Raw genomic sequence first — 22,531 nt, forward strand, 5'->3', positions numbered from 1 at the left:
ACAACTGAGGCTGCTCAGTGACACATCACAGGAATTATATGTGTGTATATATATATATACACACAGTCATATCATTGACTTGTAATAGCAATATGACGCTGGCAGTGGAGGGGTTACTCAGTATACATCTCACTGGCGGCCTCCACCGGGCCCTTCATACTCGGCTGCCTCGGATCATCTTCCCCGGGACTCCCCCCGGTGCTGCCGGTGTCCGGTCTCACCTGCTCCGGCTCCCCCGGGAGCCTCATTCACGCCAGCCCGGCCTGTCCCGCTGCTCCCTCGGTGCTGTGTCTACTCCGCCCGCTGCGGGAAGCGCGGTGTCCGGCGGAGACTTCACCCGAGGTAAACCGGCCCCGCAACAACTTCCGGGGCAGCTGCCAGGCGACAGGGCGGCGAGGCGAGCGCGGAGCGCACAAACAAGCCGGGCCAGGGAGCTGCAACCGAGCGCGGAGCGTATCGAGCAGAAGACAGGCAGTAGAACAAAACGATTACCGAGAGAGAGATAATCCAGGACGTGAGGTAAATGCAGAGCGCTGAGCTCATCGAACAGCTCGCAAGGACCACAGTCTGAGCTGCTGTATATGAAGAGCTCAGGAACATAAAAAGGCATCTTATTCTAAAACTACTAACTTTAATAAGTGAGACTAAACTACTGCTAAAAATCAGTGACACTGGTTTCTTTTGCTTGATTGGTTTATTTAATATGTAACAAGGTATAAAGATAGGGTGACCAGATTTACAAAAGTAAAAACCGGGACATATCTCTCTCTCCCCCATTCTCTGTCTCGCTCTCCCCCATTCTGTGTCTCTCTCTCCCCCATTCTCTGTCTCTCTCTCCCCCATTCTCTGTCTCTCTCCCCCATTCTCTGTCTCTCCTCCATTCTCTGTCTCTCTCTCCGCCATTCTCTGTCTCTCTCTCCCCCATTCTCTGTGTCTCTCTCCCCCATTCTATGTCTCTCTATCCCCCATTCTATGTCTCTCTCTCTCCCTATTCTCTCTCTCCCCCCCACAGTATCTGTGTCTATCTCCCCCCCCATTATCTGTGTCTCTCTCCCCCCATGCCGTGTCTCTGTGTCTCTCTCTCCCCCCATGCTGTGTCTCTTTCTCCCCATGCCGTGTCTGTGTCTCTTTCTCCCCATGCTGTCTCTGTTTCTCTCTCCCCATGCCGTGTCTCTGTGTCTCTCTCTCCCCATGCTGTGTCTCTGTCTCTCCCCATGCTGTGTTTCTGTGTGTCTCTCTCCCCCCCATGCTGTGTTTCTGTGTGTCTCTCTCCCCATGCTGTCTCTCTCTCACTCTCTCCCTCCCCCCCATGCTGTGTCTCTCTCTGTGTCTCTCCCCATGCTGTGTCTCTGTGTCTCTCTCTCCCCATGCTGTCTCTGTGTCTCTCTCCTCCCATGCTGTGTCTCTGTGTCTCTCTCCTCCCATGCTGTGTCTCTTTCCCCATGCTGTGTGCCTCTCCCCGCCCCCCCCCCCCCCCCATTGTGTGAGTGTGTGTGTGTCCCCATTCTGGACCCTACCTGCATGGGTGGGGGGAAGCCATCTTGAGCCATGGCAGCAGACACCAGAAGTTCTCACTGACACTTTCGGGTCTCACTGCTGGGGCTCCGCAGCTCAGACCCGGCTCCTCTTGCTCTCCTCCCTGCATTCTCTGCTCCGTGCTGCCCCCCCCCCCCTGCTCTCCTCCTTGTATTCTCTGCTCTCTGCTGCCCCACCCCCCCCCTGCTCTTATGGTCAAACCGGGACAGCCACAAAAAAACAGGACATTTTAAAGAATGTCAAGCAGCCGGGATAGGCATTAAAAAAACGGGACTGTCCCGGCTAAACCGGGACATCTGGTCACTCTAATAAAGATCTATTATGGAGCCATAATAACCAGATTAAGGCTGCGCATATAGTGCCGGCGACAGCGACTGCGACGTCGCATCAAAAACAAATGCATTGCTGCCGGCGGCGGTGCTTACAGTGCACGCAATGGCGACAAAGCGACAGCGGTACCAAAAATCTGGTAGTCACTGTAATTTGATTTTTTTTCGGCGACGGTCTCTCCTTGTGGCCAATCAGAGATCTTCTCCGTCCCTCTGCCTTCCCCTTTTATGACGTCACTGGTCTTGTAGCCAGCGACCTTGCCCAAACTTGAACTGCAACTATCGCATTGGCGACGGCGACGCGACCGATGACGTCACCTGTCGCCGTCGTGATAGTTGCAATTCACTATAAGTGCAGCCTTAGTGTTATCAATATTATCGGGAATAATACTAACAACTAAACCGCTAAATTACAAACTAAGAACAGTAAGAAAAAAAAATAACTATTTTGATGTACTTTCATTTTCTTCCTTTTCTTTGCTCTCTCCTACAGCGCCAAATGTGCCAGTTTCTCCAGCACAGGCCCAGTCTGTGGGGAGCCACCAGTAGGTCACACAATGTGTGGGTAGCCCAAAAGGCCCATTAAAATCATTTAAAAAATAAATAAAGTATCACTGATGCCATTTTTAGATGTCCAACATATAGTGCAAGCTCATGTTACCCTGTCCCAGTTAAATGTGTTTGGTAGCAACAAATGTGTATAGCAACTTTAATGAACTGTATTACTTCCAATCGGTTTGGGTGCTTCAGCAATTAGACCACATGGGTTCCCTGTAGAAATGTAGAACGTGCTCTAGAACCCATAACCTCTCCAGGGCTAACAATGCACTTACTTGCAAAACATGCGTGTATTCTTCACTTGCTGTTTTTAACAACTTGTCAATGTAATTGGCTTCCTTAAATATATTTATTTAGCCTCAAAATGAAAACTCCACTTTTTTGCGTTTTGTGAAAACGTTCTCTCTTTTCAACAAGAGCAATGTAATTCAAATCACTCCCCAAATCTTACCTGCTTGATTGAAGATAGCATTATAATGAATGCAATGAATAATTCTTTGCAGGTTGCACCAACAGTTTTAGCATCCAAAAGATTCACCTAGGACATATCAGCATTTCTGGTAAATATCAACAGAAGGAAAGTGCCCGCAAGCCAATAAATAACTTTAATGTATAATGTCACTGTCACGGGAGACCAGAACTTTTAACACCAAAATACCCGGATCCTTTGATTGAGCAAAGCAAGAGATAAAACAAATTGTAATTTATTTACACAATGAACATACACAGCTTGATTTACAATTACAACAAAAAAAATACACTTACTAGTTAAGATGTTAAGTCTTGTTACAGGATGGAACTTAGATGGAACTGTTACCGCATGATGACTCTTAGATGGAACTGATTGCTGATGGGCTGCACGGATTATTATAGGGTTAAAACTCCCTATACCTAACTTGGCCAGCCAATCTCTGCGTGGGAATAAATGATCCCACCTATCCTGGCGTTTGCCAGTCCTGTTGTTACGGACGTGCTCGCCACAAACCGGGACCGGACCGCGGGGCTGAGGTGGGGATGTGAATACACCGACATTAGACCATGAAGCCGGTTCTGGATTGCGCAGTTTGTAGTCAATTGTAGCCAGTTCAGGGTTGGAGAAGGCAGGGTAATCCATGGACAAGCCGGGTTCAGAGTTGGAGACGTCAGAGTAGTCGATATCCAGGCTGGGGTTCGGCAACAGGTGGACTGGTGCGAAGCGTACTCTGTACGAGGAGCGGGAGCGGCCCATGATTAAGGTCTCTGCAAGGAGTGAATGCAGCAGGTCTGAGGAACAAGGCAAGACTAGCACTGGGGATCCAGTGCTTCAGTACAGGAACCAGGAAGCAGACCTGCCTGGGGTGAATGCAGCAGGTCTCAGGAACAAGGCAAGGCTAAGGCAGGAGTGTTTGTGGCAAACACAGTTACATCCAAGTGAATCTTGGTTTATGCTCAGCAATGAGGGAAAGGGAGAGCCCAGTATAAGAAGGGCAGATAGCCAATCCCAAGACGGGTGTGTGGGAATTCATCCAATGCCAGAGCAGAGAGACAGAGCTGCAGTGATTGCAAGCACAGGTGATAGTGCTTGCAAATCCAAGGGGTGGTCTGTCTGAGAGTTCACCAACTCTGTAGGAGTGAGCTCCAGCCAAACCCAGGAACGGATTCCTTACACCTGTGTAGACTGGCACTGGGAGCTTCAGCATAGCAACTGGGCATGTGCAACAAACGCCATCTTTTCCCATTTGTCATGCTAGACATCCTGCCGGCTCAGCGCCGGAAAGTCTGGACAAAGCAGTGTGACAGTGAAGGGGTAACCAGACTAATAATAAAGGTATTATGCCCAGATGGTTGCCCCTAAACCCTGTTGGGGATGAGGGGGTTAATGGTATGGTCACCGTAATGCCATGTTTTCCCTGAATATCAACTATGATGTCCCCTGGGTCATACCGGGAAAATAAAGTGTCAGTTCTGCAGCTAAGAACCTAGCTGCAGTCCTGTTAAAATGTACTGTATGTGTAAAATGTTCCCGCTAAGCAAGGGGGGCTCTTAGCGCTGTACAAAGAGTTAATTGAATAAGCGTGCCTGTGGTGAGCGGCTACGTTGAAGCCCTGAATCACTTCCTAAACCGCAAACCCTCCGGTAAAGCCTTAACCACAAACTCAGTGGATAAGTGGCTTGCGGTCGAGTTGAAGTGGCGGAGTGCAACAATGTATCCTGCAGTCTCGTTAACCAATTAAGGTCAATTGGTTTAGTGCTTCTGCGGTTATTGATCCCAGTAAGCAATGCTACATTGTATACAGGCTTCTAACCGCAGAACGATTATAAGTCAAACCGCAAACCACATCACAGAGCCTATTCAATTTAGGAGCTAACTTACATTAGGAGGGAGCTAGCACTCTAATTTTTGGAATACTGTTAGCTACAGACTGATCATGCACATACTGTACATGTTGTTATAATACCACCACCTCATCTAGAAATCACATATAAAAATAACCTGTGTTTTAGGTATTTTAAAATATGAAGACAGGAACTTTTTTCCTGCCAGCCCGGCAGTTAATCCATTAACATGCACATATGTTTGGGATGAATGAGCTAAGGGATTTCCAACTCCATACTTCAAAGGGCACCCTGCTGCGCTGGTGCCCCAATGTCTAGAGAAGTCCGGAGTTGAAAGCCTCAGTGACCCTGAAGTGTTAGGGCGGGCGGGATACAGTAAAGTACCCTGTACCGGTGTAAAGTGCGGGCTATTAACAAATGGTAGCCGACACCCAGATTTACTGTCGCCAGGTAAGGGGTTGGGTCCCGTATGCTAAGCAGCAGAGGTGCCAAGTTAGCGCATGCTCTTAGCAAACCGGGAAGCCACCTCTGCCAGGTTTTTGAGCTACTGGCAAGTCTGGGATAGATGAGAAAAGTTATTCCCACGGGGGGATTGGCTGTACAAGTTAAGGATAGGAGTCTTAAACCTATAAGAATGCCTGCAGCCTGGTCTTAGTCAAATTCATCTAAAATTCAGCTAAGAAACACCTTAAGCTTCAACCAAGGTCGGTTCCAGTTTCAGCGGAGCTCCGGAGTGTGAGGGGTTAAAACCATCGTAACAAAGAATTGCACCCCTCTTCCAGAATTCGTTTGAGCTAAGGATTCCCGAACGAATCCTATAAGGACTTAATGAAAAGTATTCCTTTGGTGGAGATACAGGGGTTGCATTCCGTGCCCCTAGCCAAGGACTGCCGCACGGCTCTATTCGCGCACCATCCCGCTCCCGTGCAGTGGTGCCTAGAGACTTTATTTTCAAGTTATTCATTCCGTGGATCTTATATTTCATTTCCCCCTTCCAGTAAGTGTATATTGAGGGTAATTGTGAAGAATTGTGTGTTTGTCTTAAAAGGAAATAAATTACAATTTATTTTACCCTCCTTGTTGTGCTCAATCCAGAATCTCGGTATGAAGGTGTTAATAAGACTTGGTCTCCCGTGACAAGCAGCCATTTGGCTGGATGGCTTATTGAAGTCTCTTCCTTCACCCCTTCTTGCTAACACAGGGTCTCACACTTCCATACCCGTGCTAACACATGGTTAACACCTTCATATCCTGGACGGCCTTTGAAACTGGTCCTTTGAAGCTTAAAGGCGGGGTAGCTTCCTCTGTTTCCTATGCAAATGGACCTTCATCCACACTGAATGACTTCCTCTGAACATTACTTTACCAAAAACATAACCCTTGAGGACTTTAATACATCAATTTTTATATACCTTTATGAAAATTGCGGCATAACCTTTTTAATGATTTTACTCCAGCAGCACTCACAGCAAAATTCAGTGCTTCTGCACCTTCCTAGCCGAAGTTAGCTAAACGCTATGCGCTGTGCTGTAAGCTGCTGCTTTTTAAAACACTTTTTTCCTTTGTGCGGTTTACAGGGAAACACTGTTCCAATAACCCATACATTTAAAACATGATATGATTCTCGCCACCTTATCCCTGGTGGGAGACACACAGATGGTTTTTAATACAATTACAGTTTTACTGCCATCACTTGGTCGCAGAACTGACACTCTACACTTTAACTTAAAACACCTATAACTCTCTTCACCTTATACTTGGTGAGAGATGTACTGAACCACACACTGGGTTCTGGGGTTTGGGCATATACCGGGACCTGTAATGTAATTCAGTTCCCTGTCTGTTCTTACTGTCCTGGCCTGTGCTGAAGCAGGGAGATTTGGCAGTGAGCTGCAAACTGCTTTCTAGGGAGGATTTTATCCGGTGGTCTGTGTTCCTCATGTCCTCAGGAACCTGGGGGGATTCCTGAGTATATGTTTCTGGGTAACCCGCAACACTGGCCCCCTTCTACCCAAACACACCCGAACAACATGTTGCCGTAAAATTACCCTTGAAACTCACGCCCTGCACATCTCCGCTGGTTGGCACTCCAGGAACAGTAAAAATACACATACACCTTTATTACAAATGCAGTTACATGCCATGATTGGGTTGAAGAGCTGACAATCACAATTCCCCCATATGGCTCAGGGGCACCCAGCCGGGCCAAATACCTTTATTAATGGCCTGGGTACCCCCTCACCATCACAGTCACTGCCCCTGATTGGCCCAGAGAAAGGAGATGGAACATAGCCTTAATTTAAATCAATTCATTTCTCTGGTACCCGGGGATCTGTTAGAGTTTACCAGTCTCAGACCTAAACAAAGAAACCCCCTTGTTCAAAAAACCCCTATAAAAAGTGTGAGGCCTCGGGCATGGTCAGCGCTTAGGCGCTGACCCGTGCTGAGGCGCGCTGGTGCTTACCAGTGAGCCCATGCAGCCACAATGAGAGCGGCTTTAGCAGGGGCTTGCGCACGCTTCCGCAAGCGTGCGGAAGCGTGGGTCTTAGGAGAATTTTAGATTCAAGCGCTCACGGGAGCGCAGGGCCGGTCACGTGAGCGGTTCGCCCAATGAGGGCGAACCAGCTCCGTGACGTCACTGGTCCGCCCCCCGACTCGCCCACGGAGGGCGCGCTAACCAAGGCCAGAGAAAGCACCCGCTTTCCCTCAGCCTCAGCGCGCCTCCGTACGGCTGCTGCAACCCTGCACGCAGCCTGAGGGGTCAATAGAAGGGAGTCCTGCTTCAAAAAGGAATTGCTCTCTTACATTTAAATGCATCACTTTCACAAGTTCCCCTGTACAACTGCACCTTTTTATTGTTTGTTTACATATTATAGAGCCATATTTACTGAGCAGTCTGCCATAAGACACCTGTTTGTGTTGGAAGACAATACAGCTTATAAAAGTGAATGGGTCCCAGCACCAGAAGGTGTTTTATGGCAGAAGACTGCTCAGAAAATATGCCCTGATAACTTGATGTGATCTAACATACTATTTCACACAATGGGATTCAATAAAGGAGAGTTTCATTCCCTTTACAAATAAGGTAAGATGTTCAAGTCTTTACATTTCTGAGTGGCTGTGTACAATCAGGTAGCATCAGTGACAAAACCTTTGGGTGGATCTCCTGTTATAGTTATATTTTATCCAAGCCAAGTTCTAGTTTAAGCTCCTGAATAACAGAGGGAGACGGGCGGTTTGCGGGGTCCCAGAACTGCACTGATAAAACTATTTCCATCTTATCTTCATAGGTTGGAGATTCGCCCAGCATACACACACCACTTTTACCTCTGATTTATAAGGTGACATACTGCCTCTCCTATCTTGTTACCCCCTATTCCGAACGTATGGGGAATGCTTGAATAAAGACCCTCCACATCTAGGCCAACCAAAAATGTTTGTGAGTCTAAGTGACGTCCTCTAGTTTGAGTAGGACGTCCTTCGTGTTGTGCACATATGATGGCAGGGCGCTCACAAAGGGATGCAAAACGCAATCAAGGTAAACACTAGTGTTGGATGTCAAGTTTTCGATTCCCGATACCATCGGACTACCGGGCAGTGGATTCACCCCTTTGTGGATCTTGGGTAGATGGTAGAACATGGCCGTTTTGGGTGTCTTTACTAGCATAAACTCATTCATGTTTTGATCAAAGTTTATGATCTAGACCATCTTTGAGAATGCTCATTAGTTCTTTAAGGAATGTACTGTAGTGGTTGGATCCGTTTTTAGGATGGATTTCATAACATTTCAATAACTACTACAGTGCTCAGTGAAAATCTGCCCCCTTCTCCCTGAAATACAACTGCTCAGGGCAACAACCAGCATATCAAATGTAACAATAAGAACTTGCACTCACCCTATCTTAGATAATTATGTCTGGTGCCCAGGTCTTGTACCTCCACCACCAGGTACAACAAACATACAGAGAAAATTTTAGATCAGACCGGCATTCAAAAATAAAAACTTGCTAACTCAATGGGTAGCTCCCCCCAAAAATACAGTTAATAAGAAATGTACAAAAAAATCAATTTAATCAAACATCAAGCAAATAATTCACAGAGAGTATACTGGCAAGTAAGAGATAATAAGAGGCTGAGCAAAGGGCAAGGAAGCCCTGTCACGGGAGACCAGTACTTTTTAACACTTTTTCAACCGGGATCACTCTCACCAGACAGGACACAATAATTGAATAAACAGAGTTTGTTCTGGCAAGCCAGCATGCATACAAAATCACAATATACTCTCACCAACTGGGGGTCTGGGGGGAAGTCTCTAGCCTCAGCTAGGTGCAGGAGCCTGCTTCAGGTAGGCTTATCCTGTCCACTTCCTGTCCCTTTGTTTGAAGTGCTTCTCTCAGTGCTATCCAGCACAAAGCACTTTTGAATCTCCCGCTCAGCTGTGCCCCCGTCAAACTCCAACTTGCTCCGCTGGCCGGGCTTCTCCCCGGAGCTGAACCGCATTCATTTGAGGGAAAGGTAGCTCCAGCTTCCCAACCCCGCCCCCCGATGGTATCGGCATTAGCTTCCTCATTATCTCAGGAGCTACGAGATCCCCAGAGCTGAAAATAGCATGTTTCAGTTCCAGGGCCCCCTGCTTCCCATCAATATAAAATAATAAGTCTAGAGGGAACTGCTCCTTTTCATTGGGGGGGCTGATTCCTGACTAATAATCAGTATGAGTGCTCCACTCCACCAGATGCATTGTTAGGCCTCGTTCAGGGTGCCAGAGGCAGGAGTTGGAGGGCGGGCGTTCGCGTGTGCGAGCGGCAGTCTGCTGGGCGATGTGTGCACATCATCCCCAGCAGACTTTTTCAAGAGTTGAGGAGGCGGGGAGGGGGCTACAGACAGCAGCTTAGGGATTGAAGTTGCTGTCTTGAAATCATTCTCAAGAATAATTTCATTGGCTGCCGAGGTCCCAGTGACGCTGCTGCAGCTTCAAAAAACGACTTGGGTTGTTTATTGAAACTGTTGCCAGCGTCAACTCCGTACTTCAGAGATGGGGCAGCTGCTACCCTGACAACCACAGCTCCCTTTAAATACATTGTTTCGGACGACCGCATGCACGTCATCACACCCTCCCTCCGAAGCCAGCACCCTGAACGAGGCCTTATGATGCATAATCGCTTACATGTTCAAGGCCGGAGTTCACAAGGTTGCCCTTGTTTTCGATTGAATGGGCCACAAAGTGAGGGGGGCTCCAGAGTCAGGGTGTTTGCTTTTTGGTCTTCTATTTTAGCCCCTTTAATGGTTCAGCCGAAACAGCCTAACAAGGCATAGTATAAGCTCTAGTTTTCTATGGCTTTTGCCTGTACAGAAAATAAAGTGCCGGTGTAGACACACAAATGGACTAGAATTGGCCTTATTTTTGAAGCGCTGAATTAGTTTTTGTACATATTTACTAAGCAGCGCTAATCCATCTGGCACCATTCAGCTTATTCAAATGAAATGACCATAAAGCGCTTGTAACTCAGCATCGTTCTAGTGGACCTGGATGCCAGTGTCCTGGAAAAAGTTCACATTAACATTCCTTTGAACTGGATCTACTCCTCCCAGGAGTTCAGAGATAAATACATCAGAGCCACCGAACTGGTTTCCAGCATGTACACATTCAAAACTGCTACACAGGTTTCACAATTGTGCCTATGCCTCTGCAGTGGGGTGTCTTTTGCACACGTGGTTTAGCAACATTCCCAGATCAGTCTGTGGACGTTTGAAACAGACAATTTGTACACATGTACGCCCAGAGCTTAATGGAGCGTTGGCCCAGATTCACTAAAGGGTGCAATTCATAAGTTAAATGAAGAATATAGCCCCATTCATTTACCAGTGAGAAGCAGTTTCACATCATACGGAACAGACACGCATGTTACCCATAGTTGCTGCACAGCAGAATTCACTTAATAATAGCATGTTCTTGTATTGCGCTGGTAGTTGTACGCAGCGCTTTACAGAGACATTTTGCAGGCACAGGTCCCTGCCCCGTGGAGCTTACAATCTATTTTTTTTGGTGCCTGAGGCACAGGGAGATAAAGTGACTTGCCCAAGGTCACAAGGAGCCGACACCGGGAATTGAACCAGGCTCCCCTGCTTCAAACTATCAGTGCCAGTCAGTGTCTTTACTCACTGAGCCACTCTTTTTCTATTCACAGTGTATGCAGCAACATGCACAGAACACATCGTTCTAATTTAGCCCAGTGTCAGAGTCCACGGTCCAGTTCTGGTAGGTGAAAGACACACTGTCAATTTCAAATATACAATGGCAAAAGGAATAAAAAATGTGTGTGTTTGTGTGGGGTGGGGCGGGATGCGTGTGGTGGATTAATTTACTATTAAGCCTTTCTGATACATTCCTTGTTTGAAGGGAAATTGAAAATTATTACTGGATGAAATGATTCGCACATTTAAATAGTAAGAGCGAGAGGTGGCTCAGATCACCGGAGCAATCTGGGATTCACAGCTACTGAGACACTAGGTTCTAGCTGAAAATACTTTACACAACCGTTTAAGGGTCCCGTGGGTGAGGAACACTGCAAAAATACGTACAGGACAGACACACGGGAAATTGCAAAAAGGCCAATCTCCAAACAAAAGCCTGTTGCCAACCCTTGCTGTTGAACTTAAAAGTAACATTGCAAGACATAGCAGTTGCAACGAAATGAAAGCGTTCAGGATTTAATTTGTATGTGTCATCATTTGATATGGAACATAAGTTCAGTATTTTTTCCCATTTATGTCCTGGACAGATCACAGCAGCTAAACAGATGCACGCAGAAGACATAACATCTCTCTCTCTCCCCTGTGTTCCCCACAGGCTGATCGCTCACTGGGAATAACATACTGCAGACATCGGAGATCTCTGTCCTAGTCACACAGTAAAAATAAATTAAAACTGTACCAATTACAACAAAGGAAAAAAACATTAGAAAGAGTGTATTTGAAAATGGTAAGGTTGACCCCAGCAGTGACACAGTGGTCAGCAACAGGTTTACTTAGTCATAAATCACAAGGTAACTAAATCTCTGAAGTAAAGCAGGGCCACAGTGATACTGTATATTCTATGAAAGACCTGAGGGTGTCTTCATTGGAAATACATTACAACTGTACGTTCAAGGCTCATCGAGCCAGCGCTGGGGAGGAACCCCATCAACGCATTGCAGATACTGCCAATAAATGGCAACGGCTAGAGGAGAACCGCTCTAATTAGGTAAACAGAAGTATGTGAAGATAAGGACTTTCAGGGGCATATCAAGCTTGTGTTGCCAATATTAGTTAGACCACACTTTGTGTTTTTTATGACCTATGTTCAAGCAAGATTGATACAAAGATATCTTTATATTTCAGTATACCAAGGGATCTTGGGATTCATATTACAGGAGGAGTTCTGGACAAGTTGAACGAGACACAATGATGGTTGATATGTAATTCAGCTCTTTGGTAGCTCATATTTTTCACCCAATAAAAATCATTAAAAAAAAGTCCACCAGGTTTTAGGCAGCATACATCTCCCCAACCATGATCCTCACATTTAATAACTTTCTTACCGTTGGTAAAACCACGTGCAGAAAACGGTACCACACGTCACAGCAAAATGTCTATTTGCAGTGATACATTGACCCGAATTACTCTGTTGAACCGGATGCATCTTACTGGCGAGCAAACACTTCACAGCTGCCAGCCCTGTGGAAAATAACATTGACATGAACTGGTTCTATGAGTAATTAAACGAGATTATTCACAGTGCAAAATACAAAACGCTTATTTAGATGTTCAGATTTTCTGCATTGTGTATTCAGCTTGTGTCATTTTTTGGCCAAAATATCTTCTTAAAGAATCCCTCTTGGGCTAACAAATATGGGAGACATAATATTATGGTATTTAATTGCAGCACATTTTAAGGGGCAGTAGCAAACCACAAAACCTTTTTAATCAAACAACTTGGCAATGTAATGGGCTTTCTTAGGTCGAGCTCACGGTGGGTGCTTTGCGACGTGCGCACGCTTAAGTACGTGCGTGCGTATGTTGGCCTGTGCTCTAGCTGCAGGAGATGGGTCGCAGCGTTCGGGGGAGTGGCAGGCAGGGGGTGTCGGATGCGTCACGGAGCTGGTTCACCCTCATTGGCTGAACCAGCTCACATGACGCAGACGTCACGCTACTATTGATCATGTAATCTTGCTAAACAAACTCCAGTGCTCTGGAATACGGAAGCATACTTTAAACTGGTTTCATTCCTACCTATCAGGTAGATCTCAACATGTGTCTATCTCGGGCACTAACTCCAAGCCCTTGGTATCACCTGTGGTGTCCCGCAAGGTTCTGTTCTGGGGTCCCTACTCTTCTCAGTGTAACCCTGTTTCCCCCACCTAATCTCACATAGGGCCTATCTTGGGGAAAGCTGCTCTGGTTACTCATAATGGTGTGGTGCAAACCTGCTGGTAACAGGGGGCCCTGGGTCTTCCGCATGATGTTATAGGGGAGGTCAGGACAGGCTTATGGGGTCTTGCCCAAATCGTACTCACGGTGACAGCGCCTCCATCTCTTGCAGCCCCCAGATGTATGGGGAGAAATTTCTGCAGGAGAACAATCTCTTCTCCTCCCTGATAGATTTCAGTCTCAGGCCAGGAGAACGTAGAAACAGTTGATCTTTATTAAGTCTTTCTCTCTGAATCACAGCAGTACACGGCTTACACTGAATACCTTCTTATCACTCAGGTCTTCGCCTTTAGGATGTCCCTGGACATTCACTCCCGGCCACCAGCCACCAGGAGCAGTCCTTGCTCTTCCCTTATTCCCTGATGGAATAAGAGGAAATGGTTTCCCTCCACTCCCCTAAGGGAGGGCCTCAAACTGCCCGAGCCCTGACAGCTTGGTTAGGGTAAACCTGTCTCTCTCAATGGTAGAGACAACTGACTAAATTGAGGAAGTGCAGCTCCTTAAATCAGTTCCAGTAAGAACCAGCCCCCTGTCCCTGATTGGATAGCAGGCCTGATTGCCTACCTTCTCTGACTCACTGAGCTGCAAGTGTGGGGAAAACCCATGATTACTCCTGGCAAACCTACCCTTACCAGGGATTGTTGCCAGGAGGAGGACAGAATAATAGCCCAAACCTATCAGGGCTACATCAGTATTCATTAATGATCTTTCAACAGCTTGTAAGGGAGCTTCAATACATATGTATGCAGATGACAATCTTTTTTTTTATAACTTAAATTTTATTGAATATTTCAAACATGAGATACAATACACAATACACAATACAGGCAATTCTGAAAGTATTCTTAGCTGTAAACAGTAATATAAATCATAAGAGGATTCCCGACATTTCGGGCCAGACTTAGCCGGGTTATTCCGGATGGAATAGAAATAATAATAATTATAACGGAAATAATAATAATAATAATAATAAAAAATAAAAAAAAGGGGTGGGGGGGAGAGGGAGGGAGAGGTGGGATGGGGACTGGATATGGAGAGGACATCAATCCAGGTAACAGATCGCCTCTTGTCTCGCATCTTCCTAAACAGATCGCCCCTGTTGTATTCCTACTTGTGTATCTGTATACTCAACCTACTTTGTGTTCCCGCTCCCAAAGGAGAACGCATCTATATCTATCATAGCCAGATTGTGTTACTCTCAACCCCAGGGATATCTGTCTGCGCTAACCAAGCTGTCCAGACTTTTAGGAAATTGGTGCCAGTGTCGTTAATTAAACTCGTCAACTTTTCCATCTGGCAGATAAACCACATTCGATTCCGAATTTTTGGGATGCTTGGAATTTCGGGGCGTTTCCATAATGCTGCGATCTCGCTCCGCGTTGCTATTGCAAAATGTGCTATTAATTTATTGTGTGCTTTGGACAGACCCGTTAATGGTCTGTTCAAGAGGAACAGCCATGGGTCCGGGGGAATAGTGAGGTCGAAGATCCTCCGTATCCAATTTCTGATTTCGTCCCACAGTGGGGAAATCCGCGGGCAGGACCACAGCATATGTAACAGGTCGGCCGATCCCCCGCACTGCCTAGGACACAGCGGGGAGGATCCCGGCATGAACTTGGCTAATTTCATTGGGGTGAGGTACCACCGCATTAAAACCTTATATGCGTTCTCCTTTAGTGTGGTGCATATGGAGCTTTTCACTGTAGCTAGGTATATGGCATTCCATTCCCCATCTTCTAGAGTCTCTCCCAAATCCTTCTCCCATTGGGTCCTAAACGACGATGGTTGCTGTCTAGAACCCGCAGAATCGATCACCTCTCCGTACAGCTGTGATATGAGTCCCCTAGTGTCGGTCTCTGCCAAACAGAGCTTTCAAAAGTCGTCAAGGGGGGATATGGGGCAAATTTATTGTAGAATGCTCGGAGCTGGAGGTATCTAAAGAATTCCGAATGGGGTATATCTTTTTCTAACCTGACATGGTCAAATGTTTTAATCTTTCTATTGTAACCCTCCAGGTCTTTGATCCGTATAAATCCTTTTTGTTTCCAAATTGACGCATCTCCCCCTAGCAGGCCCGGAGCGAATTTGGGATTATTCCAAATTGGGGACATTGAGGAATTACTTGTTGTGAGGGAATATTTGATTTTAGCTGCCTCCCAGACAGACAGTGAGTTGGTCATGGAGGAGAGCGGCGTGCCAGCAAATTGTCGCGCTGTTTTAGGTAGCCAAATCAAGCTGCTGAGTTTTCATGGCGCACAAGCAGCACTCTCTAGCTCCATCCATCTTTTCAGTTGCGGATTGGATTGCCATTTTATAATTTGGCTTAATTGAGCCGCTTTGTAGTATGAAAGCAGGCAGGGTACTGCTAGGCCACCCGCCAGGACAGGTCTTTTCATATTTAAATTGTTGACTCCCGGCTTTTTCCCTCCCCAAATAAATTTGGAGATTTCAGACTGAAGTGAGAGCAGATCCTTCAGTCTGAGTGGCACTGGTAATGTCTGGGAAAGGTATAGTATACGGGGGAGTAGATTGATTTTGACGCTATGTATCCTACCTATCCAGGATATCCGTATGGCAGACCACTTATGTAGGTCAGATATCAATGTCCGAATTAGGTTGGGATAATTTGCATTATAGATGTCTCTGGAGTCTTTGGTTATGTAGACTCCTAGATATTTTATGTATTTCTGTTGCCAATTGAATTTAAAGTTTAATTGTATCAGCTTCTCTACATGTCTAGGGAGATTGATGTTGAGGGCTTCAGATTTAGATTGATTTATTTTGAATCCCGAAATGACGAGAATCTGTTTAATAAGTCCAAGAGGTTTGGGAGGGATGTGAGAGGTTTTGAGATAATTAAAAGGATATCATCTGCCTACAGGGCCGCTTTATGTGATTGAGAATATGCGTTTAACCCTGAGATGTCCGGATTTCCTCTAATTTGCGCCGCCAATGGTTCAATACACAGGGCGAACAGAAGAGAGGACAATGGGCACCCCTGTCTCGTGCCGCTTTTAATTTGAAAAGGAAGTGACGGGAAGCCCTGATGTATCACCCTGGCGGTAGGTCCTGAGTATAGCGATAGAATCGCCCCACTCACCCGATCCCCAAAGCCAAATGCCGTAAGCGTCTCCCTCAGGTACGGCCAGTCTATCCTATCAAAAGCCTTTTCTGCATCCAGACTTAACAGCATACTTTGTGTGTTATTTGTATTAGCTAATTCTACCAGATCAATAAATCGCCGGGTATTGTCCGCTGCTTGTCTTCCCTTAATGAATCCGACCTGATCTGGGTGTATAAGCCTGGGTAGGATTAGACATAATCTATTGGCCAATAATTTAGCATATATTTTAATATCAGTATTAATTAGGGATATGGGCCTATAACTTTTGCAATCCAGCGGATCCTTACCTGGTTTATGACTTAATGATATAGACGCCTGTAACATCTCTCTGAGGATGGGGGCTCCTGCTAATATCGCATTAAACACATGGAACAACCTAGGGGCTAGTAATTTGGCAAATTTCTTATAATATAGCCCCGAAAAGCCATCTGGCCCCGGGGCCTTTGAGGGCTTGAGTTCCTTGATGGCCTGAGACACTTCCTCAATAGAGAAATCAGCGCCCATAGCCTCCCTCTCTACTTCCGTCAATCTCCCTAGGTTTGAGCTGGCTAAGAAATCTCTCAGCGACTCGCTCGTTTTAACAGTGTGTGCCACTTTCTCTCCATTGTATAATGTTTCGTAAAACGAACCAAATTCCTCCACTATTTTCTTAGGGTTAGCTGTGGGTGTGCCTGATTTTAAGCGTATAGCTTGGATGTTAAACTTCCCTTGCCTATCTCTTAGCGCCCGGGCCAGCCAGCATAGTATCCGGCCTGTTTGCTTTTTCGTAAAATTTCCTCTTAGACCAACTCAGTGAATTATCTGCCCTGGAGGTCAACAGTATATTCAGTTCAATTATGGTATCCTTCAATTCTTGCAGTAATTGAGATCTGGATTACTCTTATGTTTTGATGTGAGGGAATGTACTTTCGTTTGGAGTTCAACAATTTTGGAGTCTCTTTCGCGTTTTCTTCTAGCTGTGGTGCTGATCAAAATGCCCCTCAGTGTCGCATTGTGAGCCTCCCATAATACAAACTGGGATTCCACAGAGCCCGTGTTTGTGTGGAAGAATTGGTCAATTTCATTGCCTATAGCCTCACAAATCTCGGGGACTTTTAGGATTGACTCGTTGAGCTTCCAGTTCGGATGTGTTTGCACCTTAGCTCTATCGGTGCATGGTCAGACCATGAAATGTCATGAATCCCAGCTCTGCAAGCATAGTTGGAAGGCATAGTTGTGAGGCATAGATATAAGGCATAGCTATAAGGCATAGTTGTGAGGCATAGATATAAGGCATAGCTATAAGGCATAGCTATAAGGCATAGTTGTGAGGCATATTTAGAAGCATAGTTAGAAGGTATAATTAGAAGCATAGTTAGAAACATAGTTAGACGCTGCGCCTCCGCTGGATCATCTTCTTTGGATGCGGCAAGACACATCTCTCCAGGGAAAGACATCACTTGGGGCTCGCCGCCGTTCTCTCCTCCGCTTCAGGTCAGTTAGCCCCCACTCTGCTCCATGTCGGCGTGGGCGATCTTCTCTCCTGATGACCGGGGGGATCTTTGAGCCGCTCCGCCTGTGCCTAGTCTGCTCAGGAAGCCCTCGCCCTCCTCCACCTTCCTTAAGGTATGTGCCACCCCGTTTTTAAGCACCATTGGTGCACAAGGGCAGAGCCATCTGCATTTTATCTTTTGGTCCCTCAACACTTTAGTTATTGGTGAGGGTGACCGGGGAAATGCCCTGAAAGATCTGGAATTTTATCTGTTCATATTCCATGTTTTTAGTGTCTCTTGAGATCCTGCAAACCTCTTCTTTTGTTCTGTAGTGGTGGAATCACATAATTATATCCCTCGGGGGGTCCCCGTTTTGCGGTCTCCCCCGAAGTGCATGGTGGCATATATCCAGGAGCAGTTCATTGCCAGGCTTATCTGGGAATAGATGCTCCAGCCATTTTTTTGTGAATTCCTCTGGGTCAGAGACAAACTCAGGCACTCCTCTTAGGCGTACAGTGCATCTCCTGTCCCTGTTTTCAGCATCCCCTATTTTATCTTCTAAGGAGCTGACTTGTGCTGTATGTGTAGCCACTGTTTTCTGTGTCTGTGCCAGTTCCGTGGTAGTCTCATCAGCTTTTGTTTCCAAAGCATCTGTCCGCTCTCCCAATGCGTCCAGATCTTTCATTATGGCCCATAGTTTAGTTTTAAAAAACTTCTTCATCTGGGCACAGAACTCCTTGAGGTCTTTGCGTCTAACTATCTCCTGATCCCCTGGCTCTGTTTCTGGGGTATCTGTGCCTGGATCTGATAATGCAGGCTGTGCAGGCCTTGCAGGGGTCTCCATCTTATCTGCCTGTGCTGCATGTGCTGCTTCTCCTCTTTTGAAATATGTAGACACAGGTTGCGTTTTTCTGCGAGTTACTTTGTTCGTCGCAATCACCGTATGTTCAATGGTGTTTTGCAATCTAGATCGCTGTGATATTCGCGCTGTTATTGAAGTTATTTAATTATTTAGCACCGATGAGAGTGGAGCTCAGAGACTAAGCGGCCATTCACCTCACCGTCGTGGCCACGCCCCGCAGATGACAATCTTATACGTACATAGCCATAGCCTCTCCGACCGCGGTCACATGCTTCAATCTGACTTTTTGAGACTTGAAAATTGGAAAAATTGGGGGGAAAAACACCTCCCCAATACTGTACATATAAAAAAGACAGGCAATACATATTAAAAAAAAAAAATACATATAATTTTTAAAAAAACAATGCATATATATAAAAGCCCCAATGCATATAAAAAAAGCCCAAAGACATATAGTTGTAGAGGGTATCATGTTTGCCAAGGTGAGTTTGGGGTGCTGTGCCATATACTATTTCTCCATAGTCTATAATTGGCATCAGCATCTGCTGTGCGATTTATGACCAGCAGACTTAGGGAGGATTTGTTCCTGTAAAGTACACCTAGTTTGGCATAGGTTTTGGATATCAGGGTATCAATGTGCAACCCAAATGTTAAATGGGAGTCAAACCATATACCCAAATATTTGAAACCAATAATAGGGGCTAGGATAGTATTAGAGTTGGTTCTGATCTGGAGCTCATTAATTGGTAGTTTTAGAAAAGTAACCTTAGTACCAAACAGGGCCACCAACAGGGTGGGTCTGCCGGGGTTGGCATCCCGGGCCCGGTAACTCAGTCCGGCCGCCCACGGCCTATGTCAGGAAAAAATAAAGTTTCTGAAAATAAATTGCCGCTCCGCCTGCAGTAGGGAGCCGGGCCCTAACCCGCGCTTTCACCGAGTCACCAGCCACACTCCTCAGCCTTCCGCCCACCGTTCCCAGCCCCCCATCCCCCACTGTCCCCAGGCTCCTACCGATTTCTGCACGCTCTGCTCCGAAGGAGTCGGGGGTGTTGCTCATCGTGCGGTGGTAACAGCGTGTGACTGCAGACTAATCCCTCTTGACATTAGTCAATTGCCTAATCCCTGCATTAGCCAATCGGAAGGAAATTCACGTCTGTGATATGCCCTTCCTGGTCTGTAGGCTCTTGCATCCCAAAAGGACTGCCTGTCTGAACTAACAAATCTAAATCTTTGCTCTTCTCTCTTGTGGAAAGAAAATTCCCTTTCCTACGGAGGCCTTAGAAATAAGAAATTCAGTGCTTCTTCAAAGGGTGTCACCGGTAAAATGGAGCAAGACCAGCTTATTCTTTGAATTATCAGCGGCCCACAATCTTAACCATAAGGATCTTGTTGCCGAGATCCCCAATGCAGTAGATCTCACCATAACCCTAATGGCATCTAATGAAGCGTAACACATGAAATCGACTGCTTCTTTAACATGAATACAATCCTTGAGGACCTTCTTCAGCTTCTTCTCTATTTTAGCCATCCAGATCTTCATGGTGCAAGTAATACAGGCTATTGAGATCATTGGTTTATAGGCTACTCCAATAGTAGAGTACAGGTTCCTGAACGTGCTGTCCATTCTTCTATAAGTAGGATCTTGGAAGGAACTATCCCCCAATCAGTTTAGCTACAGCAGGGTTTACCTTGGGTGGAGTATCCTACATCTTCATATTTTGAAAAAAAAAAGGATACATCTTTTCAAAATGTTTGGTAGTAGAAAATCTTATAATCAGGGTGCTGCCATTAATCATTGATGATGGCTGGCAACTTGGTGGACAAGATCTTGTTTGACATCCTCATTGTCCATGGCTTGTCTCATCCCTTTAATTTGTTTATCTACAGTGTCTATATTAAAGTTTTGATTTGATGAGAATTCCTCCCAGAGTATATGGTGCCTTGTATACCAGGATCTCCTGAAGGAGATCTGTAACACTTGTGGGGTACCCCCTTAGTTTCCATTCTGCCAGTTTCAAAGTTTTCACCGACTGAAGACTTTAACCATGAAAAAAAAATGGCCCTGCATTTCCTGTATTTGTAACGCTCTGACTGTGACACGCAGAGCAGTGTGTGCGCAATCAGCTGAGGGATCAAAGCGCTGGTGTAGAATGTGACAATGTGCGCTACGGTGTATTTTAAACACCCTACTCATTAACTGCTGTTATGGAATAAGCAATAAACCCATTTTGTTTCATAGTTAGCAATTGCACAATAAATACTTTGTATAGTGCATGTTTGTTTCTTATCTGCACTATACAATTTGCAAACACAGAAAGACAACACTAAGTGAAAACACCCAAACCCCATACCATAGTGAATACAAACACCATTCACCAGCATATTGTCGAACTGTGTGTTGTTGCTAACACCATTCCAGATAATTTATGTTTCAGGAGAAAGATATAGCTGTACAGTACCCAATGTAAGGGAAAGATTTATTGACCCTTATTAGTAAAGCTATATATACTCTTTTAGAAAAAAAATGTGCGGTTAAACATTGAACTAGAGAGGGTTGAAAGGCAGAATAAACTAATCTATCAAACTCTCAATCATTATAGAAAAAAATAAATGATTATAAGGTTGAGAAAGAAATCCCATAGCAACATGGCGATACCAGCGGACCAACCATTTAAACAGATAGACAACAGGAGCTGGAAGACGACATCACAAAGGATCACAGGGAGGAAGGCATGGGAACGATACAGCCAAGGAGCGAGTAAGGCTGCAGCCAGGCAGGGAGCGGGCGCGCTGGCGCGTTGAGCCCTGCTCGGCCGGGTGATTTGTGGCCGGCTAGGTACGCGCACGGGTGGGCGTGTCGTGGGGCGAGGCCAAGACGTCCCAGAGCTGGTTCGCCCTCATTGGGCGAACTGCTCACATGATGCGCGAGTGAGTGGAGAATTCAAAATTGCTTGCTTGGCAAGCAGGTAAGCGCTGCGCATGCTCAGGCGCTTGCTGACGCTGGCCACACACATTGCTGCAATGTGTTTCATCGTGGCCAGCGTGAGCGCAGCCGCCCGCTCAGCGCCACCCTGGACAAGGCCTAATCCATTGTTCATGAGCCTGTCTCCCGAACCACGTGACATCATTATAAATAATCTGAAACGGTGTTGGCAATAACACAGTTCGACAAAAAGCTCGTGGATCAGTGTGTTTTCTATTTTTTATTTCCTATGGTATGGGGTTGGGTGTTTTCAAATTGTGTAGTGCAGATATAAGAAACAAACTTGCATAAAAAGTATTTATTGTGCAATTGTTAGCTATAAAAAAATATTTTTTATTGTTTATTCCATAACTGCACATGCGCAGTTAATGAGTAGTGTTCAAAGTACACGACAGCGTCCGTTATGTCATGTTCTATACCAGCGATTTGATCCCTCAGCTAATCGCGCACACACTGCTCCGCGTGTCACAGAACGTTCCAAATACAGGAAGTGCAAGGCCGGCGGGACATCACTAATGGATGGCCATTTAAACCCGATGGCTTCATGTTGGGAGTAAGAGAGATAAAAAAGAGAAAAGTGCAGGGACACGCAATGGTGTAATAAAGTTTACTTGGGATACAGGAAATAATTTCTTTATCACTTATATCACCAGAGTGCAGCTCAAATGCTGATTCAGGCTGCTCAGCAGATCACTCACACACACGTCCGTCGGTGTTACTGCTCAGAGCAGGAAGGATGGTAGGAGATGAGGAGACACCTCCTGTCTCAACGGGGGAGGTGCTCTGCTTCCTCCGAGCTGGATCACTGTGACCGGAGGACTTGCTTCAGCGTGAAAATCGTAACCACTCCGTCGCGATGTTATAGGGAGAGAGGATGTTCAG

General features: G+C 45.9%; 1 protein-coding gene across 8 annotated transcripts in view; it reads right to left on the bottom strand.

Annotated features, from left to right (window-relative positions):
* IKZF4 (IKAROS family zinc finger 4) overlaps positions 1-422 on the bottom strand; it is a 61,459-nt gene extending 61,037 nt beyond the window's left edge. For 4 of the 8 annotated variants that reach the window (XM_075591352.1, XM_075591358.1, XM_075591356.1 and 1 more), the window contains exon 1: positions 222-421. In XM_075591352.1, the coding sequence (XP_075447467.1) occupies positions 222-248 (27 nt within the window). In that variant the 5' untranslated portion in view covers positions 249-421. Of the gene's footprint in view, positions 1-221 lie in introns of all 8 variants that reach the window. The other 4 variants (XM_075591359.1, XM_075591355.1, XM_075591354.1 and 1 more) reach the window with 1 other exon arrangement.
* Between the last annotated feature and the right edge of the window lie 22,109 nt (positions 423-22,531).

The sequence above is a fragment of the Ascaphus truei genome, chromosome 3, assembly GCF_040206685.1.
Source record: "Ascaphus truei isolate aAscTru1 chromosome 3, aAscTru1.hap1, whole genome shotgun sequence".
Classification (NCBI taxonomy): domain Eukaryota; kingdom Metazoa; phylum Chordata; class Amphibia; order Anura; family Ascaphidae; genus Ascaphus; species Ascaphus truei.